This window comes from Gavia stellata, chromosome 14 (genome assembly GCF_030936135.1).
Source record: "Gavia stellata isolate bGavSte3 chromosome 14, bGavSte3.hap2, whole genome shotgun sequence".
In the NCBI taxonomy this organism is placed as follows: domain Eukaryota; kingdom Metazoa; phylum Chordata; class Aves; order Gaviiformes; family Gaviidae; genus Gavia; species Gavia stellata.
This window is the reverse complement of record NC_082607.1, coordinates 12,453,389-12,473,662: the sequence shown is the minus strand read 5'-3', so window position 1 is coordinate 12,473,662 and position 20,274 is coordinate 12,453,389. Positions and strand designations below refer to the sequence as shown.

General features: G+C 46.4%; 1 protein-coding gene across 2 annotated transcripts in view; it reads right to left on the bottom strand.

Annotated features, from left to right (window-relative positions):
• GABRQ (gamma-aminobutyric acid type A receptor subunit theta) overlaps positions 1-20,274 on the bottom strand; it is a 74,424-nt gene that overhangs the window by 21,353 nt on the left and 32,797 nt on the right. For both annotated transcript variants that reach the window (XM_009819148.2, XM_009819149.2), the window contains exon 4: positions 2,436-2,656. In XM_009819148.2, the coding sequence (XP_009817450.1) occupies positions 2,436-2,656 (221 nt within the window). The remainder of the gene's footprint in view (positions 1-2,435; positions 2,657-20,274) is intronic.

The window sequence follows — 20,274 nt, the reverse complement described above, 5'->3', positions numbered from 1 at the left end:
CACAGGTGAATATTCAATGACTGTTTTCTTACCTGCTTACACCTGCTGTGCACATGGCTATGTATTTTTGAATAGGATCACAGTTATTTGCACCTGCAAAACTGCACCTAGCACTTCTGTTGTCAGCAAAATTGCAGGTGCAGGAGTCAGTACAGAAAGCAGCCCTAAAGAAAACATTGCCCATACCATTATGAATAAAGCTGGAGAGACTTCAAGCATTCAGGGCACCTGGCTTGTGCCCCAAAACCCCAGTGCTTTCAGGATAGTAAAAGCCAGCCATCCTGACCTAAGGTACAGTTTGTGAACAAGAGCCACAGTTGCTCAGTGCTTCGTTTTTGCAGTTGCTGTTTTCTCCAGGGGCAAGAGAGCAGCTTTCAGGAAAACCAGCCAAAAGTTAAAACAACACAGGCAGCTCTTACTGTGGCCCTGGAAATAATAGGGGCAAACAGCCGTCATTTTCTTTCTTTTGGCCTGGATGCAATTTTCCTCATCTCATCCATTTACACAGGTCACAGGAGGGAGCTGAGCTCCCTTTCCCACATTGCTGGGCCCTGCAGGAGGGGAAGGGAAGGGACAGTGCAGGAGGTGCTTGCGCAGTGTCCCAGCCTGAGCCAACTCGAGTGCAAACTTCCACTGCCTGTCACCTGTGCTGCAGGGTTCACAGTGCTCATGATTTCAGCTGACTTTAGTCAGCTGATAAAAATATAAAATATATGGCAGCTGATAAAAATATACTAGCATTTCTGCTTCTCTTGCTGTGCAGGTGTGTGCAAAGATTTCTCACCAGCCTGGGGGAGGCAGCTCTATGCTCAGGTGGGCTGGCTTAGCAGCAAAGAGCAGCCTGAGTTTAACAGCACACTTTGCCCCCTCCTCCCCAACAGGCTGAATTTATGCTCCTACCTACCCCAAGCCAAAGCATCTTCTTGCCTAGCCTTCACTCTTGTCTTAACACAATGAGGAAATTTGGGGCAGTCAGCTGTGGGAAGGCTGCAATCTTTCTGGTGGGTCAGTAAAGCTGGCTCAGGGTCCCTGGCAGTGTCAGCCAAACAGCATCACTGGCCCAAGGTGGAGAGAAGGATGTACCTGTCCCAGGAAGGGAGAGGCAGAACTGGGACAGAGTCACACAGCTGGGCTTGTTGCACCTTTTGCTGCCTCTGGGCCTGGAGCAAGAGGCATCCACTAACTGGAAGGAAAAAGTAGTACACACATCACCCCATGTACCACAGCCTGTCCCTCAGCACCAGCAGCGACTGCTGTTCTTTTGGCTTCCCAGGGCTCTGCCATAGGGAAAGAACTGGGCACAGCCACCTTGCTGCTCTGGCAGGATGATGCCCTGGGCAGCCTCCTACTTCACTATGCCTACACCCAGCCCTACCCTCCCTAAACCACCTCTGCTACTTAAAGAGGAGGAAAAAAAATCATAAAAAGTCAGTCTTTGCCACAAAACACGAAGCAGCAGAGGAGATACTACCGTGAATGGGAAGGGTGGGTGTACCCTCTTTGAAGGAGAAAGGCCTTTCCTCCCCCTTTGCTGCACTGGGACATAAGCCCAGAGCTGCTATCGCAATCATTTGTGAATGTGGAGGTAGGTCGAAAAAGCCAGCTGTGAATTTTGGTGGTCGAAAAGAAAAAAAAAAAAAAACTTAGGAGAAAAGCTCAAAGCAGACAAATACAGGGTTGGGGAAACCATTGCCTAGATTTCAGCTACAGCATCCAAAACCTGCATTCTTACCTGTAGCTGCAAACTCCTCTTTTAGCCCTCTGCCCCCTCCATTTAACTTTCTTACCTAGCTCGGCATCTCTACATACCCAGATAATACAGTAAGGCCAACCTTTGCCACCTCCACCACACACAAGCACAGCACTTTAAAGGCTGTGGGCTTGCCTACGTTAATTTATTCCAGACACCACAAAAAGCCTCCTCACTGAGGACCATTCCCCTACTAGATACCAACTTTCAAGCCTCAATCTTTAGAGCTGCTCTGGTAAAGATACTTTTTTTAACTGTACAAAAACATGTCTCCTATCTCATACTCAAAAATCACTAAAGTGATTTGACTTAAATGCTACAGAAATTCAGCCTTAGATACAAGAGTGCCAAAGTCTCATCTCCATAGGCCAAACTTGCAGAAAATTATAAGCAACTGAAAATGAGCGTTTCAAATGGAAGTGTTATGCAACATGAATGACAGTGACCTGAAACACTCAGAGCAGACTATTCCCGTCTCCAACATTTGTCTATAGCAGCACAGGAAACTTTGGAGGCCTGAAGGAAACAACCATTTCCAGCCTGGAGAAAGAACAGATACTTAAAACTGTGCAACACTTGAGTATCTCTTGGGTCTTTGCCTTGCCAGAATACCTTTGGAATTGGGGAAGGTTTAGATGAGATGTCATTCTCAACCGCAACCAACAAAGATTCCCCTTAGACTTACCTCAGGCCATACAGGACAGTCCCATCAGGATGGAGCCGAATCATGCGATTCTTCACTGTCACCCCATGCAGAAAGGACTTCTTATCATTCAGGAAATAGGTGTCAGGCAGCCACAACTGGTCAGCCACCCGGTTGTCGAGGGTCAGGTTGAGAGGAAGGTCGTTATACGCCAGGCGTTTGTCCCGCCAGCTCTGCTGGAAGTACATGGTGATGGTGTAGTCCTGGGAGAGAAACATGCAAACATCAGCCTGGCTTCAGGTTAGGGACATAACTCAGGCCCTTCACTACTGCCACTGCCGAGACCTTTGGTGGGTCTCCAAATTCCTTGGCACCCAAATGTTTGTGCCCGCACCTCCACCAGTTGGGGGGACTGTGCTTTGTTCTGGGAAAATGGAAACAAACCTGAGCTTTGTAGGGGAAAAAACAACATTACATGACTCCAGTCACACAAAACTGCATCTCACTTGTGTTGTCCCAACCTGCTTAGAGTTGGGCTGCAAAACTAGCAGTAGTTAGGACTACCATAGCACTAAAGGATGTCGACCAACAGTGGGCTACACCATGCCAAAGACTTCAAGGATTCATCTCCCAGTAAAATCCCGTAAAGGTGTCTGGACACAATGCAGTTACACTCAGCCACTGCTTGTTAGCACGCAGTTGGTAAAAGCCAATTTTATTTTGAGCAGAAACTCAGGAGATTCCCAAGGGCACATGGAGAATCTCACCTCGAGGCCAAGGTTTCAAAGTCAACCGAGGCCAGCTGTGACAAGCTATTAGCACTTGCCTTGTTATACGAGCTAAGTTGGGAGTTCATTGCAATTCTCAGGAAGGGACATATGTGGAGGAAATCTGTCACCAGTGGAGCATGATCCACTGGTAAAGGGGCAGTTCCTTAACCATTCCCAGCTAGCACAATGCCATACGTATCTGCTGCTATTCTCCTGTTCAATAGTAAAAAGTTGACACTTAAAACTGCTGCTAAGACAAGAATTTTACAGAGGGCAGGGAGAGCTGTTTGGTGGCCCACAGATGTAGCTCTGCAGAAACCATACTAGTTGCTGAACAGTAACAGCACATCCAGGGGAGATCCAGAGGCCCCCGATCAGCTTGTTCAGAGACACAGTATTGTGGCACCATACTAGAAGGACAATTATTTCTTCTCAGGTAAACGAGTAGTACAGGAAGGGTCTTGCACACACCAATGACAGAAAACATTCTCACAACAGGACTTAAATAGGCTAGGAGCCAAGACTTTTTGGGGTAAACCAGCTAGCATTAAAACAACAGGATGTTGATTAGGAAGTGGGCACGAATCTGGCTAACAGTGGCCTTATAGAAGTCAGTGATTTTTCACAAGTCCTTAAATAAAAAGCATTTTTGCAAATATTTGCAATCTAGAACAGGTGGGGCCAGAGACGCATTGTCTCTTCCCAAGCAGATACCTACAGTGCCACAGGAATCCTCCTGACCACACAGATTTGCACGACAGGCGTTTCTGCTCCGCAAATTCCAGCTCTGTGGAAGGGGCTGGTGACGACCTTGCTCATGCGCTAACATCTGGGCTGAGCACAGAGGCATCCTGCCTGCCTATCTTCTCCCACTGACTTCACTCGAAGCCAGGTTTGATTAGCACCTCTGAAAACAAGCTCAAATAATCCCACATTATGGGTATGCCAGCTTTCGGGTATCTAACTATGATTCAGAAATCTAGACCCACACGCATATCCAAAAGGTCACAGAGTAAATCTGTGGTGTAAACTGGATACAAAAGCTCTACCTGTCACTTTCTGTGTTATATTGAAAAGAACAAAAACACAGTGACAGCTTTCTGGCCAAGAAACTGTTTTGCTTTGCTTTTTAAAGGACTGCTAAACTCCTGCCTCAGAAGCCTCACAGTCCATCTCTCAGAGGCACAAACATTTTCATTTTGGTCAACACCTTGCAAAGGAAAATGTTCTCCCTGGTACCCCTCCCAGGGTGTTTGGACCTGCATTGCAGTGAGAGCACAGAGGAGCAGAGCACCTGTGTTTCTGGAGCCTCTTACCCTTTTTGGTAACAGACTCTTCCCCTGCCTGTGGGAAACTCTACTACAGAGGCATCATTTCCATCCCCCCGCTTTGAGAACTCCACCCGCACATCTTGGCAAGCTACTTCACTGACCTGCATTTTCTTAATCCTTGACAGAGTCCTGCAACACCTCACCCCTAACCAGGCCACCCTGCATTGCTGCTCCTGCCAGCCTTCAAGCAGCAGCAAAGAGGTGGCACTGGTCTCCAGAAGTCAAAAAGGGCAAGCAGCTTACAAAGTGAACAGTCGTTAGCACCAAAGAGACACACCTTCTAAACACATCTTCTGTATTTCCAGGATTGATGGAAACAAACTCAGAAGGGTGCAGAAATAAAAGCCTACACCCTAGCCATCAGGTTGATGATGTTCTTCAGGTGCAGAGACCTTTCTGGGGAAGAACAGCCAGCCCAGGCCTGGGCTGAGCTCTCTTCTCCAATCTTCCTGGGCTTCTTGGCACAATAGATTTCACTGGACAGCATCATGGAAGTCTGGAGCACTTAATAATCATGGTTCATCTAGTGCCTGAGGTTTCCCTCAGCCCCTCTCTCTGCTGATTCCTGTTCTCCCCTCCTCATTCTCCTGCTCTCCCTACCCCATCACATTGTTGAACAGTGGGCAGGATTTCTGGGCAGAAGGAGAAGAGCAGGACAAGTGTCCACCCCACAGAGGTCAGTCCTTCGTGGGAGGACAGGTGCTGCTGACATACTGATGGGCGCAGCACCGAGCTGTTGGGAAGAGGGATGCTCTGTCTCCACACCCCTGGGAGAGAGAAGGGCACAGACCAGGGGGCTGGAGGAAGCACTGATATGGCCCACTACAGCAAGTGAGAGGGACCAGTACTCAAGAGAGAAAGCGGTGAGCTTGCCTTCCCCTTTATACCCCATAGTCTGGTCAGGCAATTATGAAGCACCCGCATGACACCCTAGCATCATGACCTGGCCAGGCTCCAGAGCTGATGAGATCTTAATCATAGCCTTCCGTTCAGAGGTAGATAAAATAATGGCCAAGGGTGACATCGTCCTGCAGAAGCAGAATGGCCAGATGGAGCCAATGCATGTAGTGGTTCATAAGTTCAGGAATCAGAAGTAATGAGCCTGATTTTCCTCCAAGTCTTGAATGACAATCCTTTTGTTGTAGGGTTTTATCTGTCATTGAGCTAATACGAGGCTTTCCCAAACCTCCCAGTAACCAGTGACATTCACAAGCCTGCTGATGCCACAGATATACCACAAGCTGGGTTTCCCAGCATCACCAGCAGATGGAAAGTGGGCCCATTTACCAGGTTCAATGAAGAGCTTCAAAACCAAACACACCTGGAGCCCATGCACCCCTCCTGCTCTTCATTCCAGCTCACCACTGAAGCACTTCAGCAGGACAACACAGCTGAATTTCCCTGCTGTCTGTGCTAGGGATAAGCGAGGGGGCTTTCTCTGTGCATCCGTACCCAGTAAGCAGCTTTCTCCACTGCTGCTGGTGGAGGAGCGAGCAGGCAGTGCAGGCAAATATGACTTTCCACTTGCCTCTAAACTAGCAGCCTAGACACCCTCTGCACTGCACCAGCACAGCTCCAGTAGCAACAAAAATGCTTCCAAATTTCCTGTTATGGATTCCACTGGCTCTTTCTGGAGGACCATAAAATGCTCAGGCAGGGCCAGATTCTGGCCAAGGCCAGTCACTGCTGTGGCAAGGATGGGAGACCTTTGCAGAGAGCTCCAGCTCACCCTGCCAGACACACCTGCTGCACTGGGGAGAAAAGGCAGGACCCACACTGGAGGGAGCATGGATGTGCCAGGCCACCCTGTGCAATCTCCTGCTTCATCTGTGGCTACCGGGAGAGGAGAGGCAAGCATGGAGGAAGGGAGATACCACTCCTCATCAGAAGCTCCATGCAGGTTGCACTGCAAAGATTTTTGGAAATTGTTCAGTGTGAACGCACATTTCAGTTTTTAAAAAACACAGGCTGGGACAAGGGAAAGGAGGTTTCTGAAGGGTGGGTATGACCAGAAGTGACATGCCTCCACCTGGTCCTCTATTTTCCACCCCCAAGAAAAACAAGCTTTCCAAAGATACCTGCAACCTTTCTCTAGCTAGGCTTTGCTACTGTAGCTTAACTGGCCATGTCAGCCTGTACCTACCCTGACCAGCATCCCACTGTGGGAAGCTGAAACGCTGTAGTCAAGAGCACTGGCAAGAGGAAAGCCTGTTTTAGACCCAGATGAGCCCTGCTGAGTCTCACTGACCTACAAATAATGTGCCCCTTATGCCAAAAGAGCTTGTGTGTTTCAAAACAAGCTGTTCCTCTCTCCTCCATCTCTTCTAGCCAGCCCAGCAGTGGCCAAATCCCTTGGTTTGTCGCAGAAGTCCTGTACCCAGTAGCTCATAAGCTTCACAGCTCCAGTGCTGCTTCCAGCCCTTTTATTTACCGCAGTACTCTTGTGCTGCCCTCCCTGCCTTGCAAGGCAGACCTCATGGACCAGCTGCGTGCAGGACTGTACTTAGCACTACAGCTCCCCTTCAGCCCCTCACAAAGCCGAGATGGCACCTGAGCCTGCTGGAAAGCTGCTCAGCATGACCGTCCCCATGGGACCCCCCCCTCCATATGCCTCCATTCCGTCTGCTCTGATGAGCTGCTCCTTGCAAGCTGTCAATCCCAGCTCCCCTCGCCTCCCCCGCTCCCAGGTTTTGCAAAGGCTTTGCTCTCTTTTTCTCTCCTCCTTCTTGCTGTATGTGACGCACACAAAACAGAGGTGAGAGCAACACATGGAGCCGGCAGACACCCGTGTTGCAGAGGTGCCTCCCTATGAGGAGGGAGGACAGTTCACTTAGAGGCCCACAAAAGCCACGGAGAAGGAAGAGGAGCTTACCTGGGGGCCTCACATGCTGAAATGCCAGTACATCCTACCAGCTACTGAGGACAGGGCTGCCAGCACCCATCTCCAGACAAGAGGAGAAGACTGAAATTCAGCAGAGACCCCAAACCAAAGATGATGTAAGTGGACTGAACAGTGAAAGGCTGAAATGTTGACACAAGAAGGGCATGGATGGAGGAAGGTATTTCCTGCAGAATGCCAGAGGCAACAAATTCAGTCAAGCATACATAGGGATTCCCCAGTTTCTCAGAGGACAGGGTAGATAAGTCTAAGGGAACAGCAGCTGGGGCACAGCAAGAAGGGAAATAAGCTGGTACCATTAGTATGAATTCAAGAACTGATTTCCACTGGCTCATATGCCAAACACCTTTATCAACATCTACCATACGAGCCTCTCCACCTCCATCTCACAGAGCCCCTTTGGGCATGCAGTGCTCACCTATCCTTAGAAAGCAAACCTGGACTCACCCTGGACCCTTCCCCACTTGTGCTGGCTCTGTGCAGTCTGGAAGCAGAAATGAGCCCACTGTCACAGGAGACCAAAGCTGCCTCTTGAAGCAGAAGTGACCCAGGAGGAGGATGCCAGATCTGAGCCTAATGGGAACAAACCCACTTGTGCAGAGGAAGGCAAAGTTTAAAGAGGCCAAGTCAGTGAGAGGACATGTGGGTCTAGGGAAGGGGACTAATATAGAAGAGTGTGTCACTGTGATGCTGTGAGCACAGGTTGGTTGCCCCTAAAGCACTGACAAACCAGAGGGCAGCAGGAAGCTGGAGCGCTTAGGGGTAGCAGATACTGTCTGAAGCCACCACAACCCAGGTGAGAACACGGGTGTGTGATCAGCTGCTTGTGGCCCAGCCACACTCATTGAACAGCATGCAGGGGTGCCCCCAGACCACCAAGGGACACAAGACTTCAGGGAGTCAGTTCAGGGTGGGAACATGAACTTCCTTGTCTGCAGACCAAAGAACAGCCAGGGGTAGAGCAGGACCAGTTAAGGCACCTGCAGAGAGCAGCTTCAGTCTTTAACTGGAAAGCCACCTAAGGCACTCCTCCTTTGCACACAGTGACACACTGTTAGAGTCCCTAGGCTCAAGGATGCCCTTTTGGAGGATAGCATCGTGTGTCCCTTTCTGCTCACTGCAGTGAGAGAAGGGTTCCAAAATCAAGGAGCCCCTCTCCCCAGAAATTCTTTCTACATTAGTATCCTGTCTGCAGTAACAGTAAAGAGAATAGCAGGGAGGAATATAAACAAAACAGGGTCTCTGTTGTGATACTTAATTCTCCAGCTATTTGAGGCTTAAGTATCTCCTGAGCCAGAGCTGGTACCTTCTTAATTGAAGATACTCAGTTTCTCTTCTGAGAGTTTGTCTTATCTCTCAGAATATTCAGCCTTTGGCATCCGCAGTCTTGTGGTAGTGAGTTCCAGTTTAGCTCTCCACTGTATTTACATCACTTTAAAAGAAGTACAAATCAGTCTTACTCTTTTCTGATTCCCTGTAGTGCTTGCATTAAGCGAGTAAATAATCATAACCCTATGCTACTCAAGCGTACAGGGTCCCACCCCCTTTTAGATACTTAACGGTTACTGAGCAGAACACTAACTACATGCACTCTCAAAAGTAGTAGAGAGTCTCTGATAGAGGCAGGAAGCAGCAAGGGAGGGGAGAACTCTTGCATGGGTTAAACACAAAACAGGCGTATGATGACAGTATCTGACGTTCTGCAATGGGTTGTTGCACAAGAACAGACTGAAGGCAAGGTAGTGGAAATAACTTTCCACAGAGCCTGTGGGATTTGCTGTTACAAAAGCATGAATCAGAAGCTTAACAGTATTTTGGAAGGTCTAGGCATTAATGTGGAAAATACAGTCCAAGTCATAAAAGGAAGGGGCTAACAGGAAAGAATAGCCCAAGGACGTAGAGCCTCCTGCTGCAAAGCAGAAGCTCCATCTTCCAACAGAAAGTCACCAGAAGCATCCCTCCCAGGCAGGCTGCTTCATAAACCCTCAGCACAGCTCCTAGGAGATGCAGATCATTGGCAGGTTGGGTCAGATAATTTTCCTTTGTGCTGTGACCTATAGAGTCCCCAGTACTAAACTCGTCCAGAGGCAGAATTGTGCATGCTCATTGGGAACTACACTAGACTCAGAAGCCAGGATTAGAAATGGAAGGAGTAATGTATGTGAAAGGGTCAAATCTGCTCAGAATACAGTATTTCTGGCAACGTGGATGTATCCTGTGCCTAGTCCATTTTTGTGGATGACAAATGACTCTGATACCTTTTGGAGGGGCTTTGAAAGTGAAGGTGACTATTCCAGGCTGCTAGTGGAAGTTGTGTTTCACCAAGCACTTATAAGGTACTGGAAGCAATAACATTTCTGCAGGGGAGAGCACACACTGCTCTTCTGCTGCTGCATGACTTTGGGCGTGAGGGATAAAGGGGGTTTTGCAACTTGCCTCTAGCACTAGCTGTACCACTTGACTTTTTTTCCCCCCATTTCCCCTCCCCCCTGACTTTGATAAAGCACCTCCTTTTGGAGAAGTGACCAAATAGAAGTCCTTTCCCATATAAGCAAATGACACATGGTCTCCTTGTCCAAGATCACAAAAGAACATTAGGAAAGCCAAGATGCTCCAGAAAGAAAGAGAAAAATGGAACATCTGACTTAGTAAAAACCAAGCTGCCACTGCCAGAGACTAATGAACAGTTTGTTGGCTTCAACTTCTTTGATGATTAAACACCAGCTCCTGTTCCCGTCATTTTTGGGACAGAAATTAAAGGACAAAGTAGTCCTGAAGTATGTTTCATTTTATGGAGGGGGTAGGGGAAATAAGAGGAATTATTTTTAAGGGGAGGAAACAGGATGTGCCTGGAATCACTTGCAAAAAATTGGAGCAGTGTAAAACGTACAGGAGAATACATGAAGGATAGAGCAAGATGGCCACGGTTCTTCCTTAGCAAGCTTGTTTAAAAAAACAACCTACTTTGCCCTCATAAGGGATTGTCCATTTCCACGCAGATAAATCAATGGGTCCCAGACCTTAACGAGCACCGGTTAATCTGACATAAGTAAATACCTGATAGCAGTCTTTCCTGCTCTAAGACAGCACAAAGTCTGTTCAGACTCTCACCTTTGCTTAGAGCAGGAGGCAGCAACTCTTGTACTTACTGTACTTTTCATGGGGAGAGTATCCTGCCAAAATGCTGCTTTTAATTTCTTTTTTGGTGCAAGCCAGTGCCCAGTTTACAAGTCTGAAGTTCTGCATGACAACTGTTCTACATAAAGTGACAACTATTTTAGATACTGCCCTTCTCCCTATGTTTCAGCTTAGTAGTGAGAAAGCCACAATCTCTTACCACCTCCCCTATTTTTGAATAACCAGATGTCAGCACTGACTTGAGGATCAGGAGGAGCACCTTCCACCCACAGTCTCCTTGCCAGTAATGTAAGGGGACAGGAAGGTGTTGGCTTATAGGATATGCTCGGTGCCCTTCTGTGCTGCAGGTCTTTGTGCTCTTGAACTCATTTTCTTTAGGACCTGAGAAGTACTTTGCATGAAGATGTTCCCCTCACTAATCTGATCTACTTTTGAAGTAATTTGCATGTGTTTAATTGCTGAATGCATGTCCAGAAACTGGGACAGATATCAGCTATATCCTCAAGAACTAGGGGTGTGCAAGTAAAGTGTCACTTTGTTGCCCTATTTCTCTCCTGCCATGCCCTATCCCTGCAGCACCTGCAGAGGTGCTGGTCCTGCAGGTGTAAGATAGAGGACATACCCAGCTGGGTCCTAAGCCAAAAGGGCGTTGATTTGCCCATGACCATGACAAGGTTTTCAGACTTCTGAGCCTGTATATCAATGCCCTATCTGAGCAGGAGGCAGCACCGTATGTCATCTGCTTAACAGTCCCAGTCATGCTGGAAGCAGAGGTCAAGAGGAGAAAGCCAGAACTGACGGGCACAGGGATGAGTATCACCTGCTCTATGAGCACACGCAAAACAGCAACCTTATTCAGTGTTACAGGCAGCAATCCCAAAATCACCACCTGCAGCATGACATCTTCCTCAGGCAAGCTCTTAGAAAACAATGCCAGGCAGTTTCTATTCTTAAGCCATAAAATCTGTGAGCTACTGCGTACCATTTCTCCTGATTCGGTCTCCTCATTCGGTTTCCCATGAACTAGTAGCTGGGCAAAATGCAGAGCCCATTCTAGCCCCAAAAGCAGGATTGTTTGACCTTCCCATTTCTGCATCACCAGCTAGATTTCACTCCAAACCTCATCATAACTTGAGAAATTGTCTTTCCCGGAGAGGAACCACTTAATGAGAAATGGTCAAACTCGTTTTTGGTTCCTGTACCTTCCCATGCCAAACCAGCACAGAAGGGCATGCTTTGTCCAGACAGCCAAGGCCAGGGAAGCAAGGCCATACATCAAGTTCAGAAAAAGGTGATGCATGAATTTGATCAGTTTTCAGGCTGAAAGTCAAAGGGATGGTGCTTACATTATCTTCTCACTGATAGATGGGCTGGGAACTGCTAACGACTCATTGTAGTACCAGGAGAGCTAAAACCAGGTAATATGCTCACTTAAACAAGGAGGGAGCTCAGGCAGCAAGTCCCCAACTGAGTAACTTCTTCCAGGAAAATGGCAAGTTAGAGGGGTGACTGGCTTGAGATAGTGCAGGGAGGGCAGCAAGCTGATTCCCCCTCCATGAGAAGCACAACATACGTTTTCCCAAGTTAAGTCTGTCCCAGGAATGACATGGATCCCAGACAGTGCAGGTAACATGGGTTCTTCCCCCTTCTGGAGATCCTTAAAAGCTTATTGCTTACATCTATGTTCTGCTAGTGCATCAGATGTCTCCAAATGGCTTCATCAAGTCTTCCCAAATCCTTTCTCTCTCTTACCATATTTGCTTAAGGCAAAATGTTAACTTAATCCCTTTTGTTGATTCTCTTAACCTCTCTCTAGGTATGCACAAGGTCACCCATTACTACAGTGAAAGACACACAAGCATTAATGCACTATCTCTGTGGAGTGTCAGAGAAGCGTTACGATCATGCATTGCATAGCTAGGAAAGGGAGTCCAAGGGCATGCTTATATTACAACAAGCTTTCTGGTTTGAAGTACTTGGTAATTTAAAACAGATTATGTTGCCATAGGCTTCTGCTGACCCATGACAAGAAAACATGGTGCTTTCAGAAAGGCCAGCTTTACCTTCCTCTCTTTGCCTGCACTAATCTAGTATGCTACACAACTGCCTTCTGCACACCTACAAGACATGGGACACTGCTGGTGCCTGTATCCCAACTCTTCTTTGGTTGATGGTTGGACTTGATGATCTTACAGGTCTTTTCCAACCTTAGTGATTCTGTGATTCTCCTCCCCTCTCCCACCTCGTTTCTCCCAACTCTTCTTTTCATACTTTCCCAGCACTACCCTTACTGCCTTACAGCCAGTACCCTCCTGCGTATACATATGGGCATATCTAATATACAGCCATTAAAGCTCAGAAACGTTTTTAATAATCACTTTGTATTTAATTAAACATGCAACAACTAGCCCATTAGAGTAAATTAAATTTGAGTGAGACATTTACACAGTGACTAGTAAAGATACCAGTTTCTAATTCCCTCAGAAGGATGGAGGAAGAAAACTGGATTATGCCAAGGGAAAGGTGATGCTAGAAGACCAGACCTTTTCCAAGAGGCTTCACAGCCTCTGCATGTATCCTCAGAGAATTTTCACCTTGTAGTGACTTTCTTACCTCTTGCTTGCTCAGAGATGCTCATTTCAAGTGGTTAAAACTCAATAGTCTTTCTAGCAGGAACAATCTGGTAACAGAAAAATGTAATTTCTCCAAAACATTCCCAGAACTCTTCACTCCTCTGTACCTTTTTTATATTTAAATAAAACATCCTCTTTACCTTGCCAAAAGTTTTACTGGACACCAATCCAGTTAGACTCTACCCCAAGCAGGAGAGGTTCTGCAGCCCTTCACATAGACACTGACTAGTAGAGATCATGGGGAAAAAAGGCTGGAGGAATGTGGAATTAAAGCAGTTAAGGGGTTTAGTAGCCCATTGGAATCAGGTACTCTAGAAAACACCTCTGGGTAGCAATTTCAGCTCACTCAATGATAATTCTGTAGGAGACTTTGGGCAGTTTCACCTATGCCTCATTTTCTCTTATCCGCAAAAATAAGACACTGATGCTAACTTGCCTCCATGCTGCAGTGTGGGATCCCCACATCTCTAGGCAAGTGCTGAGTGTGTAATGAGCAGAAATTACTTTTTCTCCCTGGGGAAAAAAAATTAAAAAGCGCTTGTGGCAATCAAGACCACCAATGCAGTTTGGGGCTGCATAGGTAGGGAATCATGTTATGAATGAAGCAATATTACGACTTTGCACAGCAGAAAAAAATGCTGTATATACAGCTTTGAGCACTGAAACCATAAGACTCTCTTCAACAATATCAAGGCACACAGTGCTTTAAAGACACTGTTTTAACTTAGAGAAGGAAGGTTTGATATTCCAGGTTCCAAAAACTGGCACAAAGATGTCATTTCCCAGGAGGTAGCCAGAGTCAAACAAGTCCTTTAAATGATGTAAGATGACTAACGTGTCCTGGGTGGAACAATCACCTTAACTAGGCTGGCACAGATTGGCTTGACCAAAAGGTTAGAATGGTGTTTATTTCCTGTAGAAAGCAAAGTTTGATCATGTAGGAAGAATAACTGGGAGTAAGCAGATAAGATGGTAAAATGCAGAACAACAGTACATATTTCTGGCAATAGGGTTCAGTTAGGTCAACGGTGGTCTCCAAGGGTAGAGGATGGCAGCCCTGTGGTTTGAAAAGCAAGGCCCGCTTTTTGACAAGCCCAAGCAAACTGGATGCAAACTATTGCACTTGAAAACCTTAAGACTCCTGCACACAGAGTGCTGCTTCTACATATGAATATTCTGCCTAGCCATATCTGTGGCCCCTAAGTTGACAAACTCAGAAAGACTGAGTTATCATTAGTGAAAAGGGCTAGCAATCAACTGTCTCAACTGTGGTGCAACCAGAGCACCGTATAGTTGTACTGGGACGTCCAAAAAGTACAGGAGCATCAACTGATCTGTTCTAGGAAACAATTTCTACTGTCAAGGGTACTGACCAGACAGCATATCATTATTGATTTAGTCTACCTCTGCCTCCATCCATGGGTTAGTCTGCCCTTGGTTATGCCAGGGTAAAGCCAAAGGAACCAGTCCAGGCTGATACCAGCAGCAGTGCATACAATATGGCCCATGCTATCGTTCTTCCACTTTAGCAATCCAAATCTTGGCTGCGGTATCATAAACCTGATGGATGGGTGCAGTGTAGTTAACTGACAATAGCATTCAAAATGCAGCTGTATGAAGCACTCCTGATTCTGCTGAACAAGTCAAGCTTATTACAGGATGCATGAAGAAAAAGGAGATTTCAACAGGCTGTGGAGGTCCACAAGCAAGCAGATTTTGACTTCACGGCCAACTGGATGGCAGAGAACAAGCTGCAGTCTCTGTCCATGCTGAGTGAGTGCTCTCTGCAGTACCAGGACCAACAGTCCTGGAGCCAAGGAGCTCTATTTGCAGAGCTGGCTGAAAGTTATTGGCAGGGAGCCCATGTGAGCTCGGTAAATAGAGTATCCAGATAATAAAAATACCCAAAGGCACTGTTTAATTTTTCTGAGGGTTCTGATACAGCCAGTAATACTGAGAGGAAACAGAAATCTTGCAGACAGGAACAGGAGCACAGGGCAAAGCCATCCTTCCAGAAGAGTGGAACACAAGGCACCTGGTAGGTCTGATGGCCCACAGCCTGTACAACTAAATACCTGACACTCATTTATGTAGGCAACAGCTGAAAAGGAAGAGGTTTTGTGTTCAGGAACTAGATTGGGATTCAGGAAAACTAGGCTTGGACAGGAGCTTGTGTATTGTAAAACCTCAAGTCCCCTTGAACCTTAGCTGCAAACTTTTGATTGATAAAAAGGTAAACACTTTGTTTATCTATGACCTAGGAATGCATCAAAGGGTATGGACAGGGAGATACAAGCCACAGCCTGCCTTCCCCTGCAGTCACAATGAAGTTAAAAGAGATACTGTGATAGCAGGTTGCTGCAGTGGAAAAGGGAGATGAGGTCCAATCTGTAAAGTGTGAGTATGTTTTGGGTTTGCTACCTGCTTCACTAGAGCCTCAGATGGGAGCTCAGTGCACCCTGCAAAGAAGGGGCAAAGGATGTATAAGAGGGCATACTCCAGCCTGGTGACCCACTGCACCCTGGCACAGATAGTCAGAGGCCAGCTGTGCACACCTTGCAAGCAGTGACGTGGAAGGGACCAGTGAATCTTGCCTTTTACTCCCTCCTCTGCCATTTTTCTGGCTGGAGCTGGCCTGAGACTCCACTTGTGTCAGGGCAGCAGGGACTGCCCAAATTTCATCCCACATGCATGCACACCCTCCTTCCCCAAAATATTCCTTTTCGTCTGACTAGAGGACCTTTCTGGATCTCCAAACAGCTCAGCAGATCCTCTTCCTTTTAACATCCCTTTTCCTTGAATGTTCATTTTTCTCTGTAGCCTAGCAACTCAGCACAGACTCAGAATATTAACAACTCCTGTCCCCACACATGGTCTTCTCCAGAGGCCTGAAAAATGCGATAGCAGAAAGGCTGAGAGGGGTAGGAGCAAACACAAGAGATACAGGGAGCATGCAGGGAGCCTCTACCGGCATTCAGAAGCAGCAAAGCTATTCAGCTGTCGTATCTGCCACCTTCATTTAACATGTACATAACATATAGAGCTATATATAGCCCCATTTATTTACATATTCAAATAGCAACACGACACGCACGCACTTGTATTTGGATCTAGGTTCTATATTGAAGTGCTGGCACTCTTGCGCACATACACTCTCTATTGGTAGATGCTTTAAACGTATATATGACAGGATGTCAGAAGGTCAGATTCTCAAGCTCTAATTTGGTTTTCAATCAAACCAGATGAAGCTTTCACTTGTGGGAAGATACTTTAGCATTCTGCAGTAATCCTCTCCAATGCTGTAGCATTGCTATTGAAACAGGTGGCAGTTTGGAACATTGCTCTCAAATACAGACAGCTTTTATATATATATAAATATATATAAAGGCTGTGGGAGTTCTGTCTGTGTAAAAACCTGAATAAAAACTTAAGCAGGAAAAAAAAAAAAAGAGACATTTTTATCCTGGGCAAAGTTTTCTGCAGTAGCAATTCTAACTACTACAGGAATGCTGGGGTGCAAGCTGAAGTGGTTCATACCACCACCATACAACACTGACATGTTCAGATCTAAAGATAACTTGGCTGATACAGGAACAGATGGAGCACTGCAATACATAGCACTGTTCGGCTGAAAGCACGCTGCAAACTATATAGCCATGGACTCTCATCCTCTCCAACACGATTTCTCCCCTGCCATGGGATGGAGTCACTTACGAAATGCAGAGTGAACTTAACCTCTTCAATGAGAGCACAGAAATGTTCTCATTTGGGAAATCGCCTAGCGAGCAAAACATGTGAACTCTGTTTCTCAGCACTGGAGCAGGGTTGACTCAGCCCTCCTGAGGCTTGAACTTGTGATACTGGAGGACTTGCAGAGCTGCTCCTTAGGGATAACAGCATCATGGAAAGATGCACGGGGGGGATCATTTGCAACAAGCGTTGCCAACACATTTTATTTGTGCTGCAAAACCCAGGGTCTAGGCTAGGAATCAGCCAGTCTACCCGACAGCTTTCCCATAACCAAGAATTCCCAGTTATGCAGACAAAGAGCTTTCTGCAAGTTCTCCCATTAAGATATCATGTGAATGCTACAAGATCCCTAGGAAGAAACCAGCATGGTAGAATAGAAAGCCGCAGGGGCAGAGTGTCATTCTCTAATCCAGCAGTTGACAGTCTTTCTTCCACTGAGAGCTTGTTTCAGCAAGTTTTCCACAGTTCACCATTTATTGAGCTATGTACATGGCAAAATCATGCAATTCAGCCAATAAAAATTTCATTCAAGGACATCATTAATGTTCAAGACATCAGAGCCCTTCAGCACAAGCATGGGAGACCCCTTTATAGGGGAAGCGCTAAAGCTGTTCCCTCTCGCATGAGAACACCACCAGGCAGTACAGTGGCAGGGATCTGGAAGGAATGTTGCTTTACCAGGCTGCTCTCTGCTACACATGCACTAAGACCTTGAGATATCTGTCTTGGAAGGAATTGCTGGTGCTTTGTGCAGATTCTAGCTTTCAGCTGGCCACAGCATTTGAAGAGACTGTATGGTGATCTTTGGTCTGTTACTTAGCAACTTGACTGTAAGATGTAGTGAATTTACTGGGCTTTCTCTGCAGTCAGGCAACACCAGGACCAAGGGCGTAGGGAGAATTTTGTCACGGGAATGGGATAATCTCTGAAATATTATGGAAGACAGATAAGATTTTTCCCTTCTACAAGTCACCGTAAATGCAGTAAATATTGACATATGAGTCACACTGATCTATTTTCTAGTTTTTAAGCTGGGACAATCTCTCTGCAACCAATTTCAGAACCAATAAATGGGAAGTACTTCAGACCCCTTCATGAGTTTGCTTTATTCTTAACTATTTTGTGCAGAACCCTACCCTCTTGTGGAAGGACCATCCCTGTCTTTCATGCAGAAAAGGAACCACTGCTTGTTTAAACTTGAGCATCCACTCCCCCATACCATCACACTGCAGAGCACCCCTGAGGCCAGATGCTTTACTTGTCCTCACACACTACCTTAGTCCAAGGGATCTTTCAGCACAATCAGTGTGATTTCTGTTAAAGAAAAACATAACGTGGTGTGAGCAGATATCCACATCTGATTCTTGGCTTTTCAGACTGTATCAGTGCTGGTGAAATTCACCCTGAGCCTCAGCAGTCACAGGATGCCACCACTGCAAGGATAGACAAAGTAACCTCAAATCTAGCAATGGCAGATAAGATGGGTTTGTTGCAAAGAGGTTTCTAGGAATTCAGTAGATTTCTGCTCTTACCATCTATATGGATGAGCCACAGAGCAGGCAGTTGTACCTCCTGCCTGCAAAAGAAACCAACTCAAAGCTGCTATGTCTAGAGTGGTTTGGAGGTTACTCTCCACCCCACTACAACCATCTTTTATTTCTCCAAACATCCCTCTAGCAGAAGGAAAAAGCATCAAGATGCTGTTGCTTTCCTTAGCTATCCAAGTAGTTGCTTGTTTATGCACAAGCTACTTCCTATTGCTGGAGAAGCAGAGACGTGAGAAGGCCACCAAGGTGACTATATGTAACTGATGGCAGTGTGCACAGGACACTGCACACGACCATTGTGCCGGACTGCCCTTTGCATCCCCTGGTAACTCTCTCCCCTTCAGGAAAATGCTATTTCACATATACAGAACTGCCACTGTTTGATTTCACAAGCAAACAGCCATCCAATGCATTGTGACCCTACACACCAGGACTTGAAGCGACAACAGCTGCATGACCTAAGCTGTACTGAAGCAATCATCGGCAGAAGAAAGCGCAGACACTTGCCAGCTCTGAAGAAACCTTCCACCTCAGCTGCATGTTTGCAATACCTTAGTTTAAATCACAGCACACAGAAGCCCCTAGCAAGTGAAAAATGCACATAACCTCTACCTGTCCATGCCAGCACAGAGCCTGGGCATATCTCACCCTAAGTCAGAGCAGTACAATTCTTACCATGCCACACTGGTAGGACCTGGCCCTTCTCCAGCACCAAGGTCCCACAGCATCCTCTGCTACCTGCAACTCTAACATCCCAGGAGCTTACAGCAATCCAACAGGACTACAGCTCCTGCAGTACCATTACAGCACACGATCATTAGCTCAGCACCAAAACTGCCTCTTAGTTTTACCATATTTTGGCAGTCTTCAATATTCAGCAGCCTTAAATACCAAGATGCAATGTACACACACTCTCAGTTTAGATACTGCAGTGTCACAGGGCTGGAGATACCCTAGGCTACAGGGAAACAATTACAGCACTGGAGTGTCATGTCATACTTGTATCGCATAGCATATAACTCCAGAAACCTCTAACTGTAGGATTTAAATGCTTTAACCTTTGCTTTTTTAAAACCTTTGGATATCCAGGGACATATCATAGACTGACTGGGAAATATATGTATGTCAGTTGTCCATTGAAAAGAGATGGCAACAAAACAGAACAGCTTTGGTTAAGAAAAATGCTGATATATTTGAAGAGAATATGTGGTAGTATAAGGTACAGTATAATAGTAGAAACCTCTTAAAAATCTTGGGTTTTAAAGCTCAAGACATCGATATCAATGGAAAATCCTTTTCAGGGGCATATTGCAGCGAAGTTGTTTCTGTCCATTATTGCAGGCATACAGAGGGTCTGCTGAGCGTCCTCAAAGGCTACTGCCAAGACTGCATCAGCCCTAAGGAAACCAGCATTTTGCATACACAATTTGACTGTCAGAACAGTTCGAGAATGGATTGGGCATCAGGCATCCACATCAGCAATCCCACATGGATATACATTTTCCTGCCTTTCCCTTCCCCTTTCCTGAAAGGGCCCAAAGGTAAAGAGCTGTGACCAGGAGAATGTACAGCCCAAGAGGCTGCTGTGTTTTGTACCCAAGAAAGCCTCTTGTATTGGAGCCTAGCCATCCACACTGCCTTCCTTCATCAACTACACCCAGCATACAGCAGAGTCAAGCACATATATTATTGTGCATGGGCTACACTGAAATTGAGATTCAACTACTCAGTGCATATTCATACTCCAGTGAAAACAGAACTGCAAAGCCTGATCAGGACAGATTCCACTACAAAGGCTATTTCAGGCATGCCT